This window comes from Perca fluviatilis, chromosome 22 (genome assembly GCF_010015445.1).
Source record: "Perca fluviatilis chromosome 22, GENO_Pfluv_1.0, whole genome shotgun sequence".
Taxonomy (NCBI): domain Eukaryota; kingdom Metazoa; phylum Chordata; class Actinopteri; order Perciformes; family Percidae; genus Perca; species Perca fluviatilis.
This window is the reverse complement of record NC_053133.1, coordinates 8,538,880-8,560,208: the sequence shown is the minus strand read 5'-3', so window position 1 is coordinate 8,560,208 and position 21,329 is coordinate 8,538,880. Positions and strand designations below refer to the sequence as shown.

Below are 21,329 nucleotides of genomic sequence, written 5' to 3'. Positions count from 1 at the left end.
TTTGCCAAAAGTAGAAGACAGTGGCTGATAAAGTATTTACACAGTACATACTAGAATCATGAGAAATGGGAGCAAAAACAAAAGTGTTGCGTTTATAATTTTGTTCAGTGTATATATTATACTGTATATCTATCTTGTCACACAAAATTGTCAATAAAAATGTGTTTTTAAAAAAACAAATGTGACAACTATTTGTGAAGCACACACTTTTATTTCATATGCATTAAGCATACATAAACATGACCTAGAATCAATACCAGTTCAAACCTTCATATAAACTCTTTTTCTATAGTCTAAATTCATTATATGCATTGTGGTACAATGACAAATAACTGCACTTTGTTGATTACAATTCCAATAATTACCAAGTTCATATCTTTCTGACTATGTGATTTCATCACATTATTCTCTTTGGTTAACTGAATATATTAAAGGCTGAAAATGCATGTTCTATAGATAAAGTGCAGAGAATCGGCAATCGTCATATATTAATATGGTACAGTTGATGCCTGGCAGTTGAAAAAAGAGGCATAACAGAAATTGTGATAAAAGCAAATACTTTCAAAGGGTGTAAGGTTTAAGAGAAGATAAACTAGACTTTACCGGTATACATTAACTAGAGTAGGGTGTGAGGATACAGCAAAGAGGGCCATGCATGAAGTAAACAGAACATAGGATGAGATTAGGTGCAAAAGATAAACAATGCAAGAACCTAATGTTCAGGATGAACACAGAATGTAAGAAGTGACGCAAACAAGAAGCCACAGTTTCCGAAGTTTTTACTCATTACATTACATTTTACTACATTCTGGTGTTCAAAATATATGGGACGGGAACTCAGGGTGTGATTAGTACTAAAACTCTAGGGGCCCTATTTTAACGATCTGAAACGCAACTATCAAACGCGAATCTCGGACGCTGTTGCTATTATACCAGCGGGATAAATGGGTTGGTCTGAAGTAGCTAGGTGTGGTTTGGGCGTAACGTGCAATAAACCAATCACAGCGTCATCTCACATTCCCTTTAAGAGCAGGCGCGCTTGTTCCAGCGGGAGCTGTCCGGGATGCGGCAAAGTAATAAATGCCCGTCTTGACCGGGTGGGGATGTTGCTGCGGTCTCTCGGGCGCATCTCCTCAAGTCTGGAGAGGATTGCTGCAGCCATGAAGCGTACCTCCAAACGCACCACTTGCTCCTGTTTTGCCCCTTCCTACTCCTTTCTGACCTATCCAAACACCTGAAGCGCATTTTCAGTAATATTTTTTAGTAGTATATTCTATTTTTTATGTATGGTTTGCAAAAATGGGAACTGCTGCGTCCGTGTAGATGAGAGAAACAAAGTGTATGCGTGTTGTGCACATGCTACATTATGGCCAAGCATGCGCCCTTAAAATAGCATCTGAATAACGCACCACTGACTTTAGACTAGCGCCACTGACTTTAGACTAGGTGTTTCCTGGTCTGTGGCGGAATTGTTTTCTGAAACTGCAAAATAGCACTAGGGAACGTTTGCGCCTGAACACGCCTCCTCTTTTTGCTGAACCACCCCCGGGATCGCAAGTTCATTCCCTAATTTACCGATGTGTGTCTGCGGGTGCAAAATAGGAACGATACATGCGTCGGTGTACAAAGTCAATTGCGCTAGGTGCAAGATAGGGCCCTAGGGCTGAAATTCTCAACCTTTTTATAGTTATGCCAAATCAAATTGTATACTGTTTCAATACTATATGTATTGTAACCCCCTCCAGTTGAGTAACACTACTCTAAACGATGTATTGCTCACTCAGGGGAGCAGCATCGGCCAGCAAAGAGAATGCTCATGGAGGAGTTATGTCGGATGAAAAAGAGGAAGGGATGGTCTGCGATGAACATGGGTGGACACATTATACTGCCACATAACAGCCTCATGATAGGACCAGTGACAGCGGCAGCCTCAGTTCCCTCCTCGTTGACCTCCACAAAAGCCTTGTGGACGACTTTTGACACTACCAGGTCGTTAGCAGGAGACATGCCTGTTACACAAAGGAGACCATTAATATTTTAAATAAATATAATGTCAGGTCTTACCCTACGACATTAATACAGCTAACTGATTAGGGAGAACCTCTGTATTAACTTGTTGTCTCTTTTAAACTGACAGGAGACAGTTCAGGTTTCAGCTGCCTGTTTTTTAAATTATTATGAATATATCTGATATGATCCAGGCACATGTCCTACCAGAGAGGTCACTCTTTGCCATGTCAAAGGCATCCACCATGCCCATGCTGACCAGGACTTCCTTCATGTCATATGACTCCTCCATCTTGAACCGAGGCAGCCCCACCTGGACCTCAACATTATCCATCATGTCTGGACGAGTCCACTCCATAAAGTTCTCATAGGTCAGCTGCTTCTCCAGCTGGGGGTGGACACAGAATCAAGTATTAGTTTGTCTGTCTCTGTTTTTTTGTGTGTGTGTGTGTGTGTGTGTGTGTGTGTGTGTGTGTGTGTGTGTGTGTGTGTGTGTGTGTGTGTGTGTGTGTGTGTGTGTGTGTGTGTGTGTGTGTGTGTGTCTTACCTTCTCCAGACCTGTTGTACTGTCCTCCATCTCATTGGGTAAAAGATGAGCATGCTGAGCTCCTTCCCTTTGTAAGGCATCTCTAGGATCTGTTCAACAGAGGGTTTCAAACATTACAGCAAATATATATATATATATATACACACACAACACACACACACACACACACACACACACAAAACACACACTGGTGTGACAACTGTGTTATGTGTATCAACAACATAGCTTATGGGATGACATGCAAAAATATTTTTAGGCAGTTAGTTTCACAGTTACTGTATGGTAAAATGGATCATAACCAAACTCTCATCCTTTCTCCTTTGAATCATTCACATTCAATGGAAATGTCATTAAATCCTGTTTAACAAAAAGTTATAAATGATTAGTTTGATTGTTGCCTGGTCAGTTACAATTCATTAATGAATCAATGGCATCAGTACCTTGCATTTGGCATTAGGAATGTCGGAGAAAGGGAACCTTGTTCTCTGGTGCATCATCTTCACCGGCTTGGTGTCATTCTGAAAACAACACACTGACTTTCAGAACGAAATTCAGTCTGGGCTAGGATTACCTCCTCACGGTGCTAACTCGCTAATAATTTTTCCTCGCAGAAGATGGGAGTTGTTGGTCTACGGCTGCCTCGATCACTTACTTTGTTTGTGTAATTGTGTGACTTTGGTGTTTTAAAGGGTTAGTTTGGATTCACCAAAGTCATGCAATAACAAAAACTAACCAAGAGAATGAGGCAGTGGTAGACGAGCAGCTCCTAATGTTCTGGTAGGTAAAATGACTTTTATTGTCTGGTGGCTTTGAAGAACCCCTTCAGTTTCCACTGCATAAACTTCAACAGGGCTCTCTCATGGCAAGGTAAAGTGGTGAAACTGATATTGATCTTTTTAAAGCCCCAGTGTGTAAAGTTTGTAGTTGTTCATTATCAAAATCTGTGTTGCCCGTTCACAAACTTGTCCTTTTTCATGAATATTTCCCACCACCATCAATTCCAAGTATTCCTATTGGCTTGAAATTTTACATTTGCGCTTGCATGAAGTGGGGTAGACTCTCCATATCCATGCGCCATCTTGAATATGTTAGCCAATAAGAGACATACAGGCTATACTGCTCCGCCTCCGACTCACAGCTGCTGTTAATGGGTATCGTCGCTTCCTGGCCCCGGCAAATTTGAAGAAACATGGAGGACCACACGTATTCAAAATCCAAAATTTCAGGAACAGGAGTCTTCTTCTTCGGCCAGAATAAGAAAACAGATATAGAAAAGAGCAAGAGACCAGCATCATCGGAAAAGAGAGTGAACATTGGAGCTGCTTTGGAAGCACACACTAAATCCCAACTAGTTAATTATCCTCTGGACCGCTGCAGTCTCCTTTTCTTTCTCTCTCTCCTTTCCGTCGGGTGACGTGCGTGCCCGCTCACGGTGTGAAGCGTGCGTCCGCGCCACCCTCCGCCATACTGACAACGGCTGATAGACAGCCTTTGTACATCTTCGTTTTTTGAAGCGTGAAGGCTACCGTAGCTGCAATACCTACTGTGAACTGCCTGGCGAGAGAGAGTTGATTGCAATATATGCTCTCAACGCTAGATGGGAGAAATTCCTACACATTGGACCTTTAAGTGGTAATTTATCTGGTAGCTAAAATGTGTGTTGCTGTTCACTGTTTAATTTAGCGTGAATCAGTCCACGGTAGTACCGACGTAATTTGGTCGGTACCCCAAAAAGTACAGAGTTCGGTACCCAACCCTAGCCCTGATGTTGAATTCTTTCCTTCACCCTTTTTCACTACTTCAATGAAGAAGTCAGAATTAGCGTCTATGGTGTGAATGGTTTATGCTACCATATTATTGATTTAAAAACCCATATTTACTGACTTTAACAGACTTTTGTCAATCAGTGTTAGTCAATTAAATGTTTTCTTTGAGCAGTGTTACCTTGTTGAGTCTAAACTGAGCATCCCGTGTGGCATACTGCTGAAACTGCCTGTTCCAGTCACTTTTGAAGTACATGGCATTAACCAGCACCAGCCTGCTCAGGCTGTCCACATCACCCTTGGCCAACAGATCCTTAATTTTATCTGGTAAACAAAATTGACACATATGTGAAGCAATGTCACACAACTGAAAGCAAGTCTTAAGTGTTGAAAAATGCTAAGCTCAACTGCTATGTTTGCTGTGGTATATTAGTTAGTGGTGTAAATAACACATTTTATCACTTAAAGAGGAGATATGTATCAATATTTTCACTTTGTATTGATAATATTTGATCATTGATGATTGAATCGATATATCGATAAATCTAAAGTGTTGAAAAATGGTTGCTGCTATGTTTCCATGTGTGTTAGTGTGTATGATCCACCTTGAGTCTGCTTCTGCACCCAGCTGTTGATGTTGAGCCTGGCAGCCTCTGAGCCGGCTATGAAGTCAACAGTCTCCAGCTCTGCGTTGTATTACTTCTTGGTTTTTCCAAAGAAATCCTGGAACCATCAACAACACATGTACTGATTCTGATCATCCAAACATATTAATCTCTTTGCTTAACTTTAGTTAGTGGAACTAAAAGTCACTACAGCAAGAAGAGCATTTTCACAATCACGCTGCTGCTGTCTACTCCCTCATTCATCATTCCTTCTTACAGAGCTTAAATATTCCCATGAGTGCCTCTCACAACACACATGAAACACACACACACCTCATCAAACTGGTAGGACTGCTCCCCATACAGCCTGTTGGCAACACTGAGGGCATACGGAGCGCCAGCCTTGTTGAGCTCACTCAGCAGTTGGGCAAAGCTAACATGGACGTCATCCTGACAATCCTTGGTTTTCAGGCACTGTGGACAAAGGAGACAACTGTTACAGAGATGCACTGAGCATTGACCGACCAGTCTAATATACCTCTGTAACAGTATATTAGACTGGGCATCTTCCCTGTTAAGTGATGAGACTATAGACTAAATAAGCCAAGTTTTCCTTTAAGTTGTTGACTTTAGAGCTCCATGCTGTTGGGAATTTGTATGTGTACAGATTTAATTATTGGCAAATTATCAAAGAGGTTTATCAATATTCATAAAGTTATGAATATGGTTATTAATAACTTTATCAAATCAACAAACAATCAAAACAGGGCACCACCCTGAAACGTCACAGACCAATAATCAAACTGTGAAACAGTCTCATTAGGTGGTGTTCCCTTTAAAATACAGATCTTAACTTGGTTAATCTATCTGGTATTCTTTAAAGGAACAAAAGGAAGGGTGAATTCGAGCAACGACCTGCTTAACCAGCTTATTACAATAAATACACAAATAATCACAGGCAACCGCTATTTAAAATATAGTAGAATTTATTAAATTCAAAATTATCAATAATCCTTCGATCAATTAAAACCAATATACCCTTTTTTAAACTACAACAAAACAAAGCAAAAACACAGTGTCTCTGTGAGACAGTGTTTTTATGTGTGAGAGTGTGTGTATAGAGAGGGAGAGAGAGAGAGAGAGAGAGAGAGAGAGAGAGAGAGAGAGAGAAATGGAGTGAAAACACACTTGGAATAAAGAAAAGGCACCTTGAGTCTTGATTTTCGAGGTTCTGACAATGATCACACTCTCATTCAGTACAGTAGCTAACTTCTTCCCAGCGGGAGAAAAGAAATGTGGCATTTACAGTTTTAAACCAGGCTACATTAGTCAATCACAATAGCAACAGTATCGTGATCAAATGATACATTCACAGAAAATAGATTGGACTCGATGGTCCGAGCAGATTAATAAATCAAGCATGCAGCAATAGCTGCATGCAATAGCTGCATCAATAGTATTACAGTTTTTTCCAACTGCTTACACACAAAATCTTTTCATGTCACACGATTTTTGAAACCTCTCACTCAAAGTGCAAAACTACACAGCAAATCTCCAAAACCATAAGCTATTTCTCAGCCTTTCACTCAGTTTTCAATTGCATAAAACACTTTTTTCAAAACATTAAACACAATTCTCTACCTAAGACACAAAAATCTAACAAGAAGTGACTTGCTATCCATTTCTAAACACAACCAATCAAAATGCTACACTTATTTACCAGGGCACACACACACACTCCTCACATGTGCAAACACATTATGTCATAACTGAACACTAACCAATCATTGCTTTAGTATAGGCCTATACAGAGGCCAAAGGTCAGATTACCTGTTTGGAACAATGGATGCCAACAATAGACAGAGAGTAAGGGGAGTAGGAGGAAGAGACAGGGGATAACAACGAGGAGGAGGAGGAGGAGGAGGGAAGAAGAGGAAGGAGAGCCATTTCTGATGAGATCAGGGAGAGAAGCCCATCTTGAGTAGCTTTACAGTGGCGTCCATACTGCATGCAACTATCTAATGACTATTTCAGCATTACAAATCAATCAGACTTTGTTGTGCACAAAGTGCATACAATTCTGCCCCCCCCCCCGCCCACACACAAGCACGCACAAACACTCACAACACACACACACACACACACACACATGGTATTTTGAATGCAGTGTTTCATTTTGAAGGAGATGTGAGGCATTTTGCATTTTGTGTGTGCAGTTTTGGGAATTGTGTGTAGAGTTTTGAAAAAAGGAGACATAGTTTTGAAAACGTGTGTAAGCAGTTGGAAAAAACTGTAATCTAAAATCACATTAATGTCGTAACAAGTGGCAGCATTAGCCTTACTGACATTAATAAAACACACTATTCCTCTGCCCAGAAACTTAAGCCTCCTTACTGTGTGCAGTCCGTTAAGTTCCACGTAGGACCAAGTGTATCTCGCTGCAGCCTGCGGGAAGGCGGGGCTTGACATCAAGCCAAACTCACTACTGGATGGTTCCAACAGTGCTATGCATTTGCATACATTATGTTAAATGATGGTGAGTAACTAGAGTATGCAGTACGCTCACTTTTCTTTTGTAATCTTTCACAATATTATCATTTCAAATGACTGGAGTTGTGCTCTTAGAAACATGGTGGATTTAGAGTAAGGTCCTGCCCCTCCCACATTCTCACACTTCCCCAGGTGTGGCTTTGCTTTAGCAATTCTTTAGAATTGTTTTTTGTCAATTTGTTATTGCCAAGGCCCTTCTGTTGTTTCTTCTGGTGCACAGACTGCCACTGTGTGAGAGGTTTTATTCTCCTCAAGGTGTAAAAGTGTAAATCACTTATTATTCTATTACAATTATATTACTGATAATCACTAGATATACATAAATTAAGCTTGACAATGTGTTTTCCAAAGGAACCCTAAACGTCCTAATAAATTAGAAATTCATTCTACAACTATCTACATTGTACATGGAAGAATAGTCAGAGTGAAGGCTGTGATTGTAATGATTATAATAAGTCATTCATATTTATTGTCTAATTGGGAATAATTGAGTTTACAGTTTTTTTCGACAGTGGGCCCAGCTGGAGTCACATGTGCAAAACTCTAACTACAGTCTGCACAGCAGCAGTTCACGTGGACCAAACTCTAGTTCATTTTCATTGCTTGAACACAGTTTTCAAAACTCTACACACTTATTCCATGACTTTAACCACAACGTGCACAACACTGTAGATTTACAGCACTTTGTTCAAATGCTAACACACTGCTGTCAAAACTGTTAACCACACATTCAAAACAGAATAAATGTCAGTCTGGTGCCTATCAAACACTGCTGATTGGAATTTTAGCTCAAAGCCTAAGCAGGTGTCTTGTTTTAGACTTGTTAGTGAACATACAGTATACAGTATTTATATAGAGAAAGCTCAGAAAGCCTTTTTTTGTATACAAACACCAAATAAGAATGAAACAATTATACACTGTACCATTTGAGAGAAACGGGTAAAAGAGCAGAGATACCAATATGTCCAGGTAAGATGTCTGAGGTTTTGTACACAGCTATAAAAAAAAAGAAAAGTGAAATACATTATATCTTTACAACAGTAAATCTGCATGCTTACTGATTTTCAGAAAGTAATGGAGGTGAAAGCAATGGAAACACCACATTCATTTGTATTTAGAGATGATGCAGACATCCAATGTGATGAAGAAAACTTGCCACATGATGCTGGAGAGAGGCAGGATTAGTCACACTATTCTTTGGTACTGTTACGTATGTACCCCAGTAATTCCAAAAATTAGCAGAGACAAAATACTATATTGAAGAAAACTGCTGATTTTCATTCCTTCTTGTTTACCTTACGTAAAAATTGGTATATTATACAATCTATATATTTTCCTAAAATAAACTATTGAGTAGTGTCAAGTCACTCAAATTGTTCAAACTGTAAAGATGAGAAAGTTTGTAATTTCTGTATTGGTGTTTGATGCTAGTGTTTTTACTCTCAGTGTGTGTTATCTTGGTGAGGCTTGTTCTGAGTGTTTGGCTGCACTGAGCCTGCTCTGAGACGTGTGTTAAGAGTTGCGTTGCTTTGAATGAGTTTTGCAGGTGATGTGAACGGTTTAGCTCGGGTGACTGTTGGTAATCCAGAGTGGCTTGAGTTTTGCACATGTACATTTGACTCCAGTTGTGCCCACTGTCGCTTAGCAACTGAAAAAAACTGTAAATCAATCAAACTCAAATCACTCTGAACCAGCCTGCGATGTTAATCTGTTACTTTTATGACAATTAGAGTGTGTGTGAGTGTGTGTGAGTGTTATACCTCTGACATCTGTGTGGCTGTGTTTCCTCTGGCCCCCAGCATCACCATAGCCAGGGCTGAAGAGATGCTGAAAGGGGAGTAGAAGATGTTTGCCGTCTTGTCGTCATCTCCAAACTTTTTGAGCAAAGCCAGAGAGAAGGTGGTGTTGGCCTTGGACAGAGGGGTTGGAGATGCCATTGTGTCTGACACACAGGAAAGAGGACAGAGCATTAATTATTAAAAACTTAAAATAATGTTATTTATCTGACTAGTACCTCACTCTCTCATTGGGCCAAACTCCACTGAAATATTTGTTCATTTACAATTACATGGAAAGTCTCTGAATATGAATATCTGATATATTGAGACCATTTCTGAACCAGTAAGACTCAGTCTTTAGTTCAGCAAATATTAAATAGACCAAGCAGAGTTAATTCAGTATACATTTTATAACAATTGGTTCACCTACCCAAACCTTTACCCACCAAAATATATTAGTAACAACAAAAGTAAAGTTATGGTTAATAATTTAACATAATGTTGAAATTAGCTGCATCGTTAGAGGTGTTTATTTACCAGCAGATTGTAAATATATTTACAAAACACCACACGTGTGAAAGTGTCTTTTTAATGTGATATAGTAGAAAACACAGGTGAAATGGTTCTAATCGCTCTTGGATAGCAAAAATAAAGTATTTCTGTTACATTAAGTAGATATATATAACATTATACTGTACCTACATTACATACACAAGCAGAGTTAATTCAGTATACATTTTATAACAATTGGTTCACCTACCCAAACCTTTACCCACCAAAATATATTAGTAACAACAAAAGTAAAGTAGTGGTTAAATAATTTAACATAATGTTGAAATAAAGTATTTATGTTACATTAATTAGCTATATATAACATTATACTGTACCTACATTACATACACAAATTACTATTCATAACACCAGACAATGAGGATAAAAGTTCTTCTAGTCTGGATCAATTTAACGTTACTGCTGTTACACCAACTAATATGCAATCTAAATGATCAAATGTCACCGTGACAAAATGAATGAGAGTCATCCTCTACTTACCCACTTCTCTGGTGCTCCTCGAGTAATAAGGACTATTTCCTTTTCACAGGATGACTTCTGTCTGAAGCTTTATATTAGTTTCAAGCTGACTCCTGACCATTGACTGTAAATAGTAACAGTCTATGCTCCTGACACGCCCTGAAAACCAGTCAAATGCCATCCTGTTAATGCGAAGCACCCCCATCTGTTGTGGTTAGGGATAAAGTTTAGGCAGTTGTCAAAAATGTTTCTTATGTGACGTATACCTCCCGTTACATTTAAACTGGTCAGACAAGACACTTGCATGTACATTTCATCCCCTTAAAAATGTTATTTCAAATACTATTAGACCTTCATTCTTGAATAGTGTAACAGCCCCAGATTTGAAAGTTCAACCAGGTTTTTTTTGTTTTTTTTTAAGAACATGAATTACTCTTTTGCTCTCAGGGAAGAAACACCTGCAGAAATAGGGCACTAAAAATAGTTCCTGTAATATACTTATTCTTTCTCACATAGAATTGATCAAAGCATTATACTACTGTTTATCCAGGTTAAACAGTAAGTAATATGATAAAGACTTCTTATTGAAAACCAGTATAGTATTAACAGTTCCACAATGTTTTGGTATTATAAATCCCACTACTTTACTGGGCCAGACACGACCTACGTAGCCGATGGAACTGCAGGTTATCCATTTCATCATACAGGTCTGATAAAATGTCAATAAAAATAAGTAAAAATAATATTTGTGACCCACACACTTTTATTCCATATGTAATAGCATAAGGATACATACAAAAATGACCTGACCTAATAGCAGTTCAAACCTTCATATAAGTATAAAAACATATCACACAAAGTCACACAAAGGGCTTATTGTTGAATATATAATTGACCACTTTGAGAAGAAAACGGTAGGTACAACATGAATGACAAAATTTTTTTGGAAGGGTCTGGTGACTGAACAGTGCAGGTACTGATTTCTGAATTAAACAAATAACGCATGGCTAGTAGACCTCTTTTCTCTATTACTTACAACTAAGCAAGTGAGTGACCACAATAGACAATGGAGTATTATGCATATTGAAATTAATACAGTGTTCATTTCAGGGGAATAATATCATGCATGCCAAAGGAAGTCTTCATTTTACTTGAATAATTCATGCTTGAATAGTGTAACACCCCTAGACTTCGGGGTTTAAAGTGTTTTTTTAAAGAATCTATTTATTTTAACTTCTCTCTTGCTCTCAGTGAAGACAAGCCTGTAGAAATATATATATATATATATATATATATATATATATATATTATATATCCATCTTGTCACACAAAATTGTCAATAAAAATGTGTGTTTTAAAAAAAACAAATGTGACAACAATATTTGTGAAGCACACACTTTTAGTTCATATGCATTAAGCATATATAAAAATTACCTGGAAGAATCAATACCAGTTCAAACCTTCATATAAACTCTTTATCTTTATAGTCTATATTCATTACATGCATGGTACAATAACAAATAACTGTACTTTGTTGATTACAATTCCAATAATTAACAAGGACATAAAGTAAACAAGATCCTAAGGATGAGATTGAGATTAAGGGCAAAAGATACAAAGAACAGTGCAAGAACATAATGTTAAGGATGAACACAGAATCATTCCCTCCTTCATATAAGAAATGATGCAAACAAGTAGTCACAGTTAAGAACATTCAACACCTCAGTTTTTGCTCATCATTCTGGTGACAGGAACTCAGGCTGTGATTAGCTTTAGGAAACTCTAGAGTGGTAATTCTTAACATTTTTGAAGTTATACCAAATAAAATGGTACACTGTTCCAATACTAGATGTATTGTAACCACCTCCTCCAGTTGAGAAACACTACTCTAAACGATGTATTGCTCACTCAGGGGAGCAGTATCGGCCAGCAAAGAGAATGCTCATGGAGGAGTTATGTCGGATGAAGAAGATGAAGGGATGGTCTGCGATGAACATGACGGGTGGATGGGGCAGGGGCGAGATACAACAGCCCAATATCACGATAGGAGCAGTGACAGCGGCAGCCTCAGTTCCCTCCTCGTTGACCTCCACAAAAGCCTTGTGGACGACTTTTGACAGTTCCAGGTCGTTGGCAGGAGACATGCCTGTCACACAAAGAAGGAGACGGAATATTTTAAATAAATATAACTCAGGTCTTACCAGACAACATGAATAGAGTAGATTAAATTGGGAGAACCTCTGTATTAACTTGTTGTCTCTTTTAAACTGACAGGAGACAGTTCAGGTTCCAGCTGCCTGTTCTTTAAATGATTATGAATATGTCTGATATGATCCAGGCACATGTCCTACCAGAGAAGTCACTCTTTGCTCCGTCAAAGGCATCCACCATGCCCATGCTGACCAGGACTTCCTCCATGTCATACGTCTCCTCCATCTTGAACCGAGGCAGCCCCACCTGGACCTCAACATTATTCATCATGTCTGGACGAGTCCACTCCATAAAGTTCTCATAGGTCAGCTGCTTCTCCAGCTGGGGGTGGACACAGAATCAATTATTAGTTTGTCTGTCTCTGTTTTTTTATGTGTGTTTGGTGTGTGTGTCTTACCTTCTCCAGACCTGTTGTACTGTCCTCCATCTCATTGGGTAAAAAGATGAGCATGCTGAGCTCCTCCCCTTTGTAAGGCATCTCTAGGATCTGATCAACAGAGGGTTTCAAACATTATAGCACATATGCAGTATACAGTACAGGCCAAAAGTTTGGACACACCTTCTCATTCAATGGGTTTTCTTTATTTTCATGACTATTTACATTGTAGATTCTCACTGAAGGCATCAAAACTACGAATGAACACATATGGAATTATGTACTTAACAAAAAAGTGTGAAATAACTGAAAACATGTCTTATATTCTAGTTTATTCAAAGTAGCCACCCTTTGTTCTGATTACTGCTTTGCACACTCTTGGCATTCTCTTGATGAGCTTCAAGAGGTAACCTGAAATGGTTTTCCAACAGTCTTGAAGGAGTTCCCAGAGATGCTTAGCACTTGTTGGCCCTTTTGCCTTCACTCTGCGGTCTAGCTCACTCCAAACCATCTCAATTGGGTTCAGGTCCAGTGACTGTGGAGGCCAGGTCATCTGGCTCAGCACTCCATCACTCTCCTTCTTGGTCAAATCGCCCTTACACAGCCTGGAGGTGTGTTTGGGGTCATTGTCCTGTTGAAAAATAAATGATGGTCCAACTAAACGCAAACCGGATGGGATGGCATGTCGCTGCAGGATGCTGTGGTAGCCATGCTGGTTCAGTGTGCCTTCAATTTTGAATAAATCCCCAACAGTGTCACCAGCAAAGCACCCCCACACCTTCACACCTCCTCCTCCATGCTTCACGGTGGGAACCAGGCATGTAGAATCCATCCGTTCACCTTTTCTGCGTCACACAAAGACACGGTGGTTGGAACCAAAGATCTCAAATTTGGACTCATCAGACCAAAGCACAGATTTCCACTGGTCTAATGTCCATTCCTTGTGTTTCTTGGCCCAAACAAATCTCTTCTGCTTGTTGCCTCTCCTTAGCAGTGGTTTCCTAGCAGCTACTTGACCATGAAGGCCTGATTCGTGCAGTCTCCTCTTAACAGTTGTTCTAGAGATGTGTCTGCTGCTAGAACTCTGTGTGGCATTCATCTGGTCTCTAATCTGAGCTGCTGTTAACTTGCGATTTCTGAGGCTGGTGACTTGGATGAATTTATCCTCAGCAGCAGAGGTGACTCTTGGTCTTCCTTTCCTGGGGCGGTCCTCATGTGAGCCAGTTTCGTTGTAGCGCTTCATGGTTTTTGCGACTGCACTTGGGGACACATTCAAAGTTTTCGCAATTTTCCGGACTGACTGACCTTCATTTGTTAAAGTAATGATGGCCACTCGTTTCTCTTTACTTAGCTGATTGGTTCTTGCCATAATATGAAATATATAAGACATGTTTTCAGTTATTTCACACTTTTTTGTTAAGTACATAATTCCATATGTGTTCATTCATAGTTTTGATGCCTTCAGAGAGAATCTACAATGTAAATAGTAATGAAAATAAAGTAAACGCATTGAATGAGAAGGTCTGTCCAAACTTTTGGCCTGTACTGTATACTGGTGTGACAACTGTGTTATGTGTATCAACAAGATAGTTTATGGGATGACATGCAAAAAACTTTTTAGGCAGTTCGTTTCACAGTTACTGTATGGTAAAATGGATCATAACCAAACTCTCATCCTTTCTCCTTTGAATCATTCACATTCAATGGAAATGTCATTAAATCCTGTTTAACAAAAAGTTATAAATGATTAGTTTGATTGTCGCCTGGTCAGTTACAATTCATTAATTAATCAATGGCATCAGTACCTTGCAGTTGGCTTTAGGATTGTTGAAGAAAGGGAACCATGATTTCTGGTACATCATCTTCACCGGCTTGGTGTCATTCTGAAAACAACACACTGACTTTCAGAATGAAATTCAGTCTGGGCTAGGATTACCTCCTCATGGGGCTAACCTGCTAATTTATTTCCTCGCAGAAGATGGGAGTTGTTGGTCTACGGCTGCCTCGATCACTTACTTTGTTTGTGTAATTGTGTGACTTTGGTGTTTTAAAGGGTTAGTTTGGATTCACCAAAGTCATGCAATAACAAAAACTAACCAAGAGAATGAGGCAGTGGTAGACGAGCAGCTCCTAATGTTCTGGTAGGTAAAATGACTTTTATTGTCAAAGGAGTCTGGTGGCTTTGAAGAACCCCTTCAGTTTCCCCTACATAAACTTCAACAGGGCTCTCTCATGGCAAGGTAAAGTGGTGAAAAAATCTAAATATAGCGTACACTTACACTGATATAGATTTTATTAAGTGGTCATTTATCTGGTGGCTAAAATGTGTGTTGCTGTTCACTGTTTGATTTAGCATGAATCAGTCCACGGTAGTACCGACGTAATTTGGTCGGTACCCAAAAAAGTACAGAGTTTGGTACCCAACCCTAGCCCTGATGTTGAATTTTTTTTCCTTCACCCTTTTTCACTACTGTCAATGAAGAAGTCAGAATCAGCATCTATGGTGTAAATGGTTTATGCTACCATATTATTGATTTAAAAACCCCAAATTTACTGACTTTAGCAGACTTTTGTCAATCAGTGTTAGTCAATTGAATGTTTTCTTTGAGCAGTGTTACCTTGTTGAGTCTAAACTCAGCATCCTGTGTGGCACGTTGCTGAAACTGCTCGGTCCAGTCGCTTTTGAAGTACATGGCATTAACCAGCACCAGCCTGCTCAGGCTGTCCACGACACCGTATATATATACTGGTGTGACAACTGTGTTATGTGTATCAACAACATAGCTTATGGGATGACATGCAAAAATCTTTTTAGGCAGTTAGTTTCACAGTTACTGTATGGTAAAATGGATCATAACCAAACTCTCATCCTTTCTCCTTTGAATCATTCACATTCAATGGAAATGTCATTAAATCCTGTTTAACAAAAAGTTATAAATGATTAGTTTGATTGTTGCCTGGTCAGTTACAATTCATTAATGAATCAATGGCATCAGTACCTTGCAGTTGGCTTTAGGCTTGTTGAAAAAAGGGAACCATGATTTCTGGTGCATCATCTTCACCGGCTTGGTGTCATTCTGAAAACAACACACTGACTTTCAGAACGAAATTCAGTCTGGGCTAGGATTACCTCCTCACGGTGCTAACTCGCTAATAATTTTTCCTCGCAGAAGATGGGAGTTGTTGGTCTACGGCTGCCTCGATCACTTACTTTGTTTGTGTAATTGTGTGACTTTGGTGTTTTAAAGGGTTAGTTTGGATTCACCAAAGTCATGCAATAACAAAAACTAACCAAGAGAATGAGGCAGTGGTAGATGAGCAGCTCCTAATGTTCTGGTAAGTAAAATGACTTTTTTTGTCAAAGGAGTCTGGTGGCTTTGAAGAACCCCTTCAGTTTCCCCTACATAAACTTCAACAGGGCTCTCTCATGGCAAGGTAAAGTGGTGAAAAAATCTAAATATAGCGTACACTTACACTGATATACATTTTATTAAGTGGTCATTTATCTGGTGGCTAAAATGTGTGTTGCTCTTCACTGTTTGATTTAGCGTGAATCAGTCCACGTTAGAACCGACGTAATTTGGTTGGTACCCAAAAAAGTACAGAGTTCGGTACCCAACCCTAGCATTGATGTTGAATTGTTTCCTTCACCCTTTTTCACTACTTTCAATGAAGAAGTCAGAATTAGCGTCTATGGTGTAAATGGTTTATTCTACCATATTATTGATATAAAAACCCATGTTCACTGACTTTAGAAGACTTTTGTCAATTAGTGTAAGTCAATTACATGCTTTCCTTGAGCAGTGTTACCTTGTTGAGTCTAAACTCAGCATCCTGTGTGTCACGCTGCTGAAACTGCCTGTTCCAGTCACTTTTGAAGTACATGGCATTAACCAGCACCAGCCTGCTCAGGCTGTCCACGACACCGTTGGCCAACAGATCCTTAATTTTATCTGGTAAAGAAAATTGAGACATAAGTGAAGCAATGTCACACAACTGAAAGCAAGTCTAAAGTGTTGAAAAATGGTTGCTGCTATGTTTCCATGTGTGTTAGTGTGTATGATCCACCTTGAGTCTTCTTCTGCACCCAGCTGTTGATGTTGAGCCTGGCGGCCTCTGAGTCAGCTTTGAAGTCAACAGTCTCCAGCTCTGCGTTGTAGTACTTCTTGGTTTTTCCTAAGAAATCCTGGAACCATCAACAACACATTTACTGATTCTGATCACCCAAACATAACAATCGCTTTGCTTAACTTTAGTTAGTGGAACTAAAAGTCACTACAGCAAGAAGAGCATTTTCACACTGCTGCTGTCCACTCCCTCATTCATCACATCTTCTTACAGAGTTTAAATATTCCCATGAGTGCCTCTCACACCACACATACTCATGAAGATGCATACACACATGCTAAATACACACACCTCATCAAACTGGTAGGACTGCTCCCCATACAGCCTGTTGGCAACACTGAGGGCATACGGAGCATCAGCCTTGTTGAGCTCACTCAGCAGTTGGGCAAAGCTAACATGGACATCATCCTGACAATCCTTGGTTTTCAGACACTGTGGACAAAGGAGACAACTGTTACAGAGATGCACTGAGCATTGACAGACCAGTCTAATATAAACAGTATATTAGACTGGGCATCTTGCCTGTTAAGTGATGAGACTATAGACTAAATAAGTTTTCCTTTAAGTTGTTGAATTTTTGTGCTCCATGCTATGCATTTTCATACATTATGTTAAATGATGGGGAGTAACTAGAGTTGCTAACTTTTCTTGTGTAATCTTTTCCAATATTATAATTTCAAATGACTGGAGTTGTTCTCTTAGAAACATGGTGGATTTAGAGTAAGGCCCTGCACCTCCCACATTCTCACACTTCCACCAGTCCAGTCATCTGGCTCTGGTGTGGCTTTGCTTTAGCAATTCTTTAGAAAAATGTTACAAAATGTTCTTGTTTTACACCATGTTAATTCCCACCTAAACTTTCTACTACCTTTTCTACTACCAATGTTTTTTTACTGATTTTCTAAGTGTATTTGTTATTGCCAAGGTCCTTCTGTTGTTTCTTCTGGTGCACAGACTGCCACTGTGTGAGAGGGTTTATTCTCCTCAAGGTGTAAAATGATATACCAATCATTATTCTATTACAATTATAGTACTGATGATAATCACTAGATAGACATAAATTATGCTTGACAATGTTTTTACCAAAGGAACCCTATACTTCCTGATAGCTTAGGAATTAATTCTACAACTATCTACATTGTACATGGGACCATGGTAAGAGTGAACGCTGTGTTTGTAATGATTACTATAAGCATTACTATTTATTGTCTAATTGGGAATATTTGAGTTTAATTATACAAGACTGCAAATATTCTTCCAGCTGGCATCCATTCAGATACTCAACTAACTACTACTACTACTAAGTCTTCTAAGACAGGTGCTGGGGTTAACATTATGGTATAGTCTCGCATTGCCAGACCTTCCTCCACAGTGCTGCGGAGGAAAGTCTGGCTAGTCCAACATTCCTGGATAGGATAAAAACTGGTTCATGTGCATTTCTTTAAACCAATCACAATCATCTTGGGCGGCACTAAGCGCCAGACGGAGCAACAGTGCCTCTGCAAAATAGTCTAGGGAAGGAACTTGTTTTGTTGGAACTTGTGCAGGTTTAAAGGAGGAACGACGATAGCTGTGGAATCAGTGGGAGAAGCTTGTTCTTTCAAATCAGAGCAAACCAGTGAGTGACCCACTGAAGTTAACGGTCCTATAGGATCAAGTGTTTAAGCAAAAAAGAGGTCAGGCTCAGCTCAGGATACATGTCATCCTTATCACTTAGCATCATACCTACAGCTAGCCGAGTGCCCACTCAATTTAATAACAAGAGCGATTATTCAATAATTTAGTTTTTTTAGTGTTAGAGTTGTAATAAAGCAAAAAAATAAACGATTCTATCCCACTGAGTCCCAAGGTGTCGCACAAGAGAACACTACTCCTGCCGTAGCTACTCCTGTGGTGTGATTTCAGTTCTTTTTCTTATTTAAATGCATAGTTTCCATGTTCCAGTGTTGTAATGCTACCCAGCATTTGCTCTAGTCCTAAACCTATTTTTTGTGTTCTATTATCTGCAAACACATGGTTTGGAAGTTTCCTTTGACCTAATTTATAATATAGGAAAAATTACATGGCTTGCTGATGGCCAGCCAGACTTTAGAAATGGATAATATTTGTATTTCACACTGTAGCTGTAAGAACTAATATAGTCACTAAGGGCTTTACACAGCCACCAAAGGCCAAAGGGCATTAGTAAATGCCCTCTGCATAGACCTCATATTCATCACTGTGTAGCAAAATGACTCTTTTGGACCCTGAATTTGGGCTCAGAGCCACTATAATCTACAGTAATGGTGGGTTATCACTTAATAATCTTGCATTATCAGACCTTCCTCCACAGCGCTGCGGAGGAGGGTCTGGCTTATGGTTTGTCCAAACAGCATTCTGGGATTGGAGGAAAACATGCTCTGGTTTATTGGCATTTCTTTAAACCAATCACCACAATCGTCTTGCTAAGAGGCACGGTACCTCTGCAAAATAGCCTCTGTAACGAACTTGTTTTGGTGGAACATGTGTAAGGACATCCAGCGGAACTTCCAGCGGCACCTGAACAATCTTGTAAATAAATCGTCGTCGATAGAGACTAACATTATGGTAACCTCAGTTTGTTGGTGCTTTAATGGAGTGATTTTGTGCAATTCACAAAATCACTCTGAACCAGCGTGCAATGTTAATCTGTTACTTTTATGACAGATGTGTGTTTAGGTGTGTGTGTGTGTGTGTGTGTGTGTGTGTGTGTGTGTGTGTGTGTGTGTGTGTGTGTGTGTGTGTGTGTGTGTGTGTGTGTGTGTGTGTTTTATATGGTCTTTGGTGTTTTTTGCCCCCAACATCTCCTTCCAGGCAGCGCGGCAATGGTTATGTTTAGGATAAAGGTTAGCTGCCTGGAAGGCACCGTTGGAGGCAAAAAACACCATCAAGCGTATTATACCTCTGACATCTGTGTGGCTGTGTTTCCTCTGGCCCCCAGCATCACCATAGCCAGGGCTGAAGAGATGCTGAAAGGGGAGTAGAAGATGTTTGAAGTCTTGTTGTCATCTCCAAACTTCTTGAGCAAAGCCAGAGAGAAGGTGGTGTTGGCCTTGGACAGAGGGGTTGGAGATGCCATTGTGTCTGACACACAGGAAAGAGGACGGAGCATTCATTATTAAAAACTTAAAATAATGTTTTCATTTTAATTTCTGAACCGGTAAGACTTTTTTTTTTTGATTGATTGATTGATTGATTTATTAGACAGTAACAGAAATAAATGCATAACAAAATGCCAACACAGTGACATTGTACATTTATCAGAACTGTCGAGGATAACACAAGAAAGTTACAAACTTATTTCCATTGTGGTCCTCGTTGTAGTCAAGACTCAGTCTTTAGTTCAGCAAACATTAAATAGACCAAGCAGAGTTAATTCACAATTGGTTCACGTACCCAAACATTAACCCACCGAACTATAGTAGTATTAACAATTAAAGTAGTGGTTCATAATTTAACATTATGTTGAAATTGGCTGAATAGTTGGTGGTGTTTATGCAAATGTTTGATTGTAAATATATTTATAAAACATCACACATTCAAGAAAGTATTAAACTTCCAGATTTTTCAATGGGATATGGTAGAAACAACAGCTAAAATGGTTATTATCGCTCTTGGATAGCACGAATAAAGTAGGCTACTTGTGTTACATTAAGTAGCTAAATCTTTTCTGGGATCAATATTCTCTTTTCATGAGAGACGGTAATCATTCAAACAAGCTAGGTTCGCAAATGCTAGCCGCTTACATCCAGCATGCTGTGCAGGCTTTACCACGCGACTGACTATTTACACACACACACACACACACACACACACACACACACACACACACACACACACACACACACACACACACACACACACACACACACACACACACACACACACACACACACACACACACACACACACACACACACACACACACACACACACTCCTTGGAAACCCTCTCTCCCTCTCTGGCATCAGCTCAGCACACTGTTTGCAGCACTAACCTTCCCTGCTGTCCTACCTTGCCATCAACACCACCACTGGTCCATCTTCCCATTCAGACTGTTATAGGGCCTCCTGTCCTCATTAAACCGTTAATAGGGTTAGCAAAAACAATCTTCTTTACATAAAATGCACTGCTGTTGCATTACCAGTGGTTATGTGTGCTGGCCCTCCTAAATGTGAGGTCCCTCTCAAAAAAGACTTTTATTCTAAATGAGTTTATCTCCTCCACCCTCCTAGATTTCTTGTTCTGCTTCTTCACGGAAGCCTGGTTGGAGTCTGGTGAATATAGCCAGCTCTTAGAAGTATGTCCCCCCAACTAC

At 39.6% G+C, this 21,329-nt stretch overlaps 2 protein-coding genes and 1 pseudogene across 3 annotated transcripts in view; all 3 read right to left on the bottom strand.

Annotated features, from left to right (window-relative positions):
* Positions 1-21,329, bottom strand: part of LOC120552265 (leukocyte elastase inhibitor-like) — a 73,058-nt gene that overhangs the window by 36,148 nt on the left and 15,581 nt on the right. The gene's annotated exons all lie outside the window — the stretch shown is intronic.
* LOC120552268 overlaps positions 1,742-21,329 on the bottom strand; it is a 21,604-nt pseudogene continuing 2,016 nt past the window's right edge.
* Positions 11,734-21,329, bottom strand: part of LOC120552264 (leukocyte elastase inhibitor-like) — a 25,200-nt gene continuing 15,604 nt past the window's right edge. Inside the window, exons 2-10 of one of the 2 annotated variants that reach the window (XM_039790150.1) lie at positions 19,915-20,096; positions 17,286-17,426; positions 16,935-17,052; positions 16,677-16,819; positions 15,866-15,943; positions 14,672-14,749; positions 12,888-12,977; positions 12,631-12,811; positions 11,734-12,425 (exon numbers count right to left, since the gene is read on the bottom strand). In XM_039790150.1, the coding sequence (XP_039646084.1) occupies positions 12,184-12,425; positions 12,631-12,811; positions 12,888-12,977; positions 14,672-14,749; positions 15,866-15,943; positions 16,677-16,819; positions 16,935-17,052; positions 17,286-17,426; positions 19,915-20,091 (1,248 nt within the window). In that variant the 5' untranslated portion in view covers positions 20,092-20,096 and the 3' untranslated portion in view covers positions 11,734-12,183. The remainder of the gene's footprint in view (positions 12,426-12,630; positions 12,812-12,887; positions 12,978-14,671; positions 14,750-15,865; positions 15,944-16,676; positions 16,820-16,934; positions 17,053-17,285; positions 17,427-19,914; positions 20,097-21,329) is intronic. The other variant, XM_039790149.1, reaches the window with a different exon arrangement.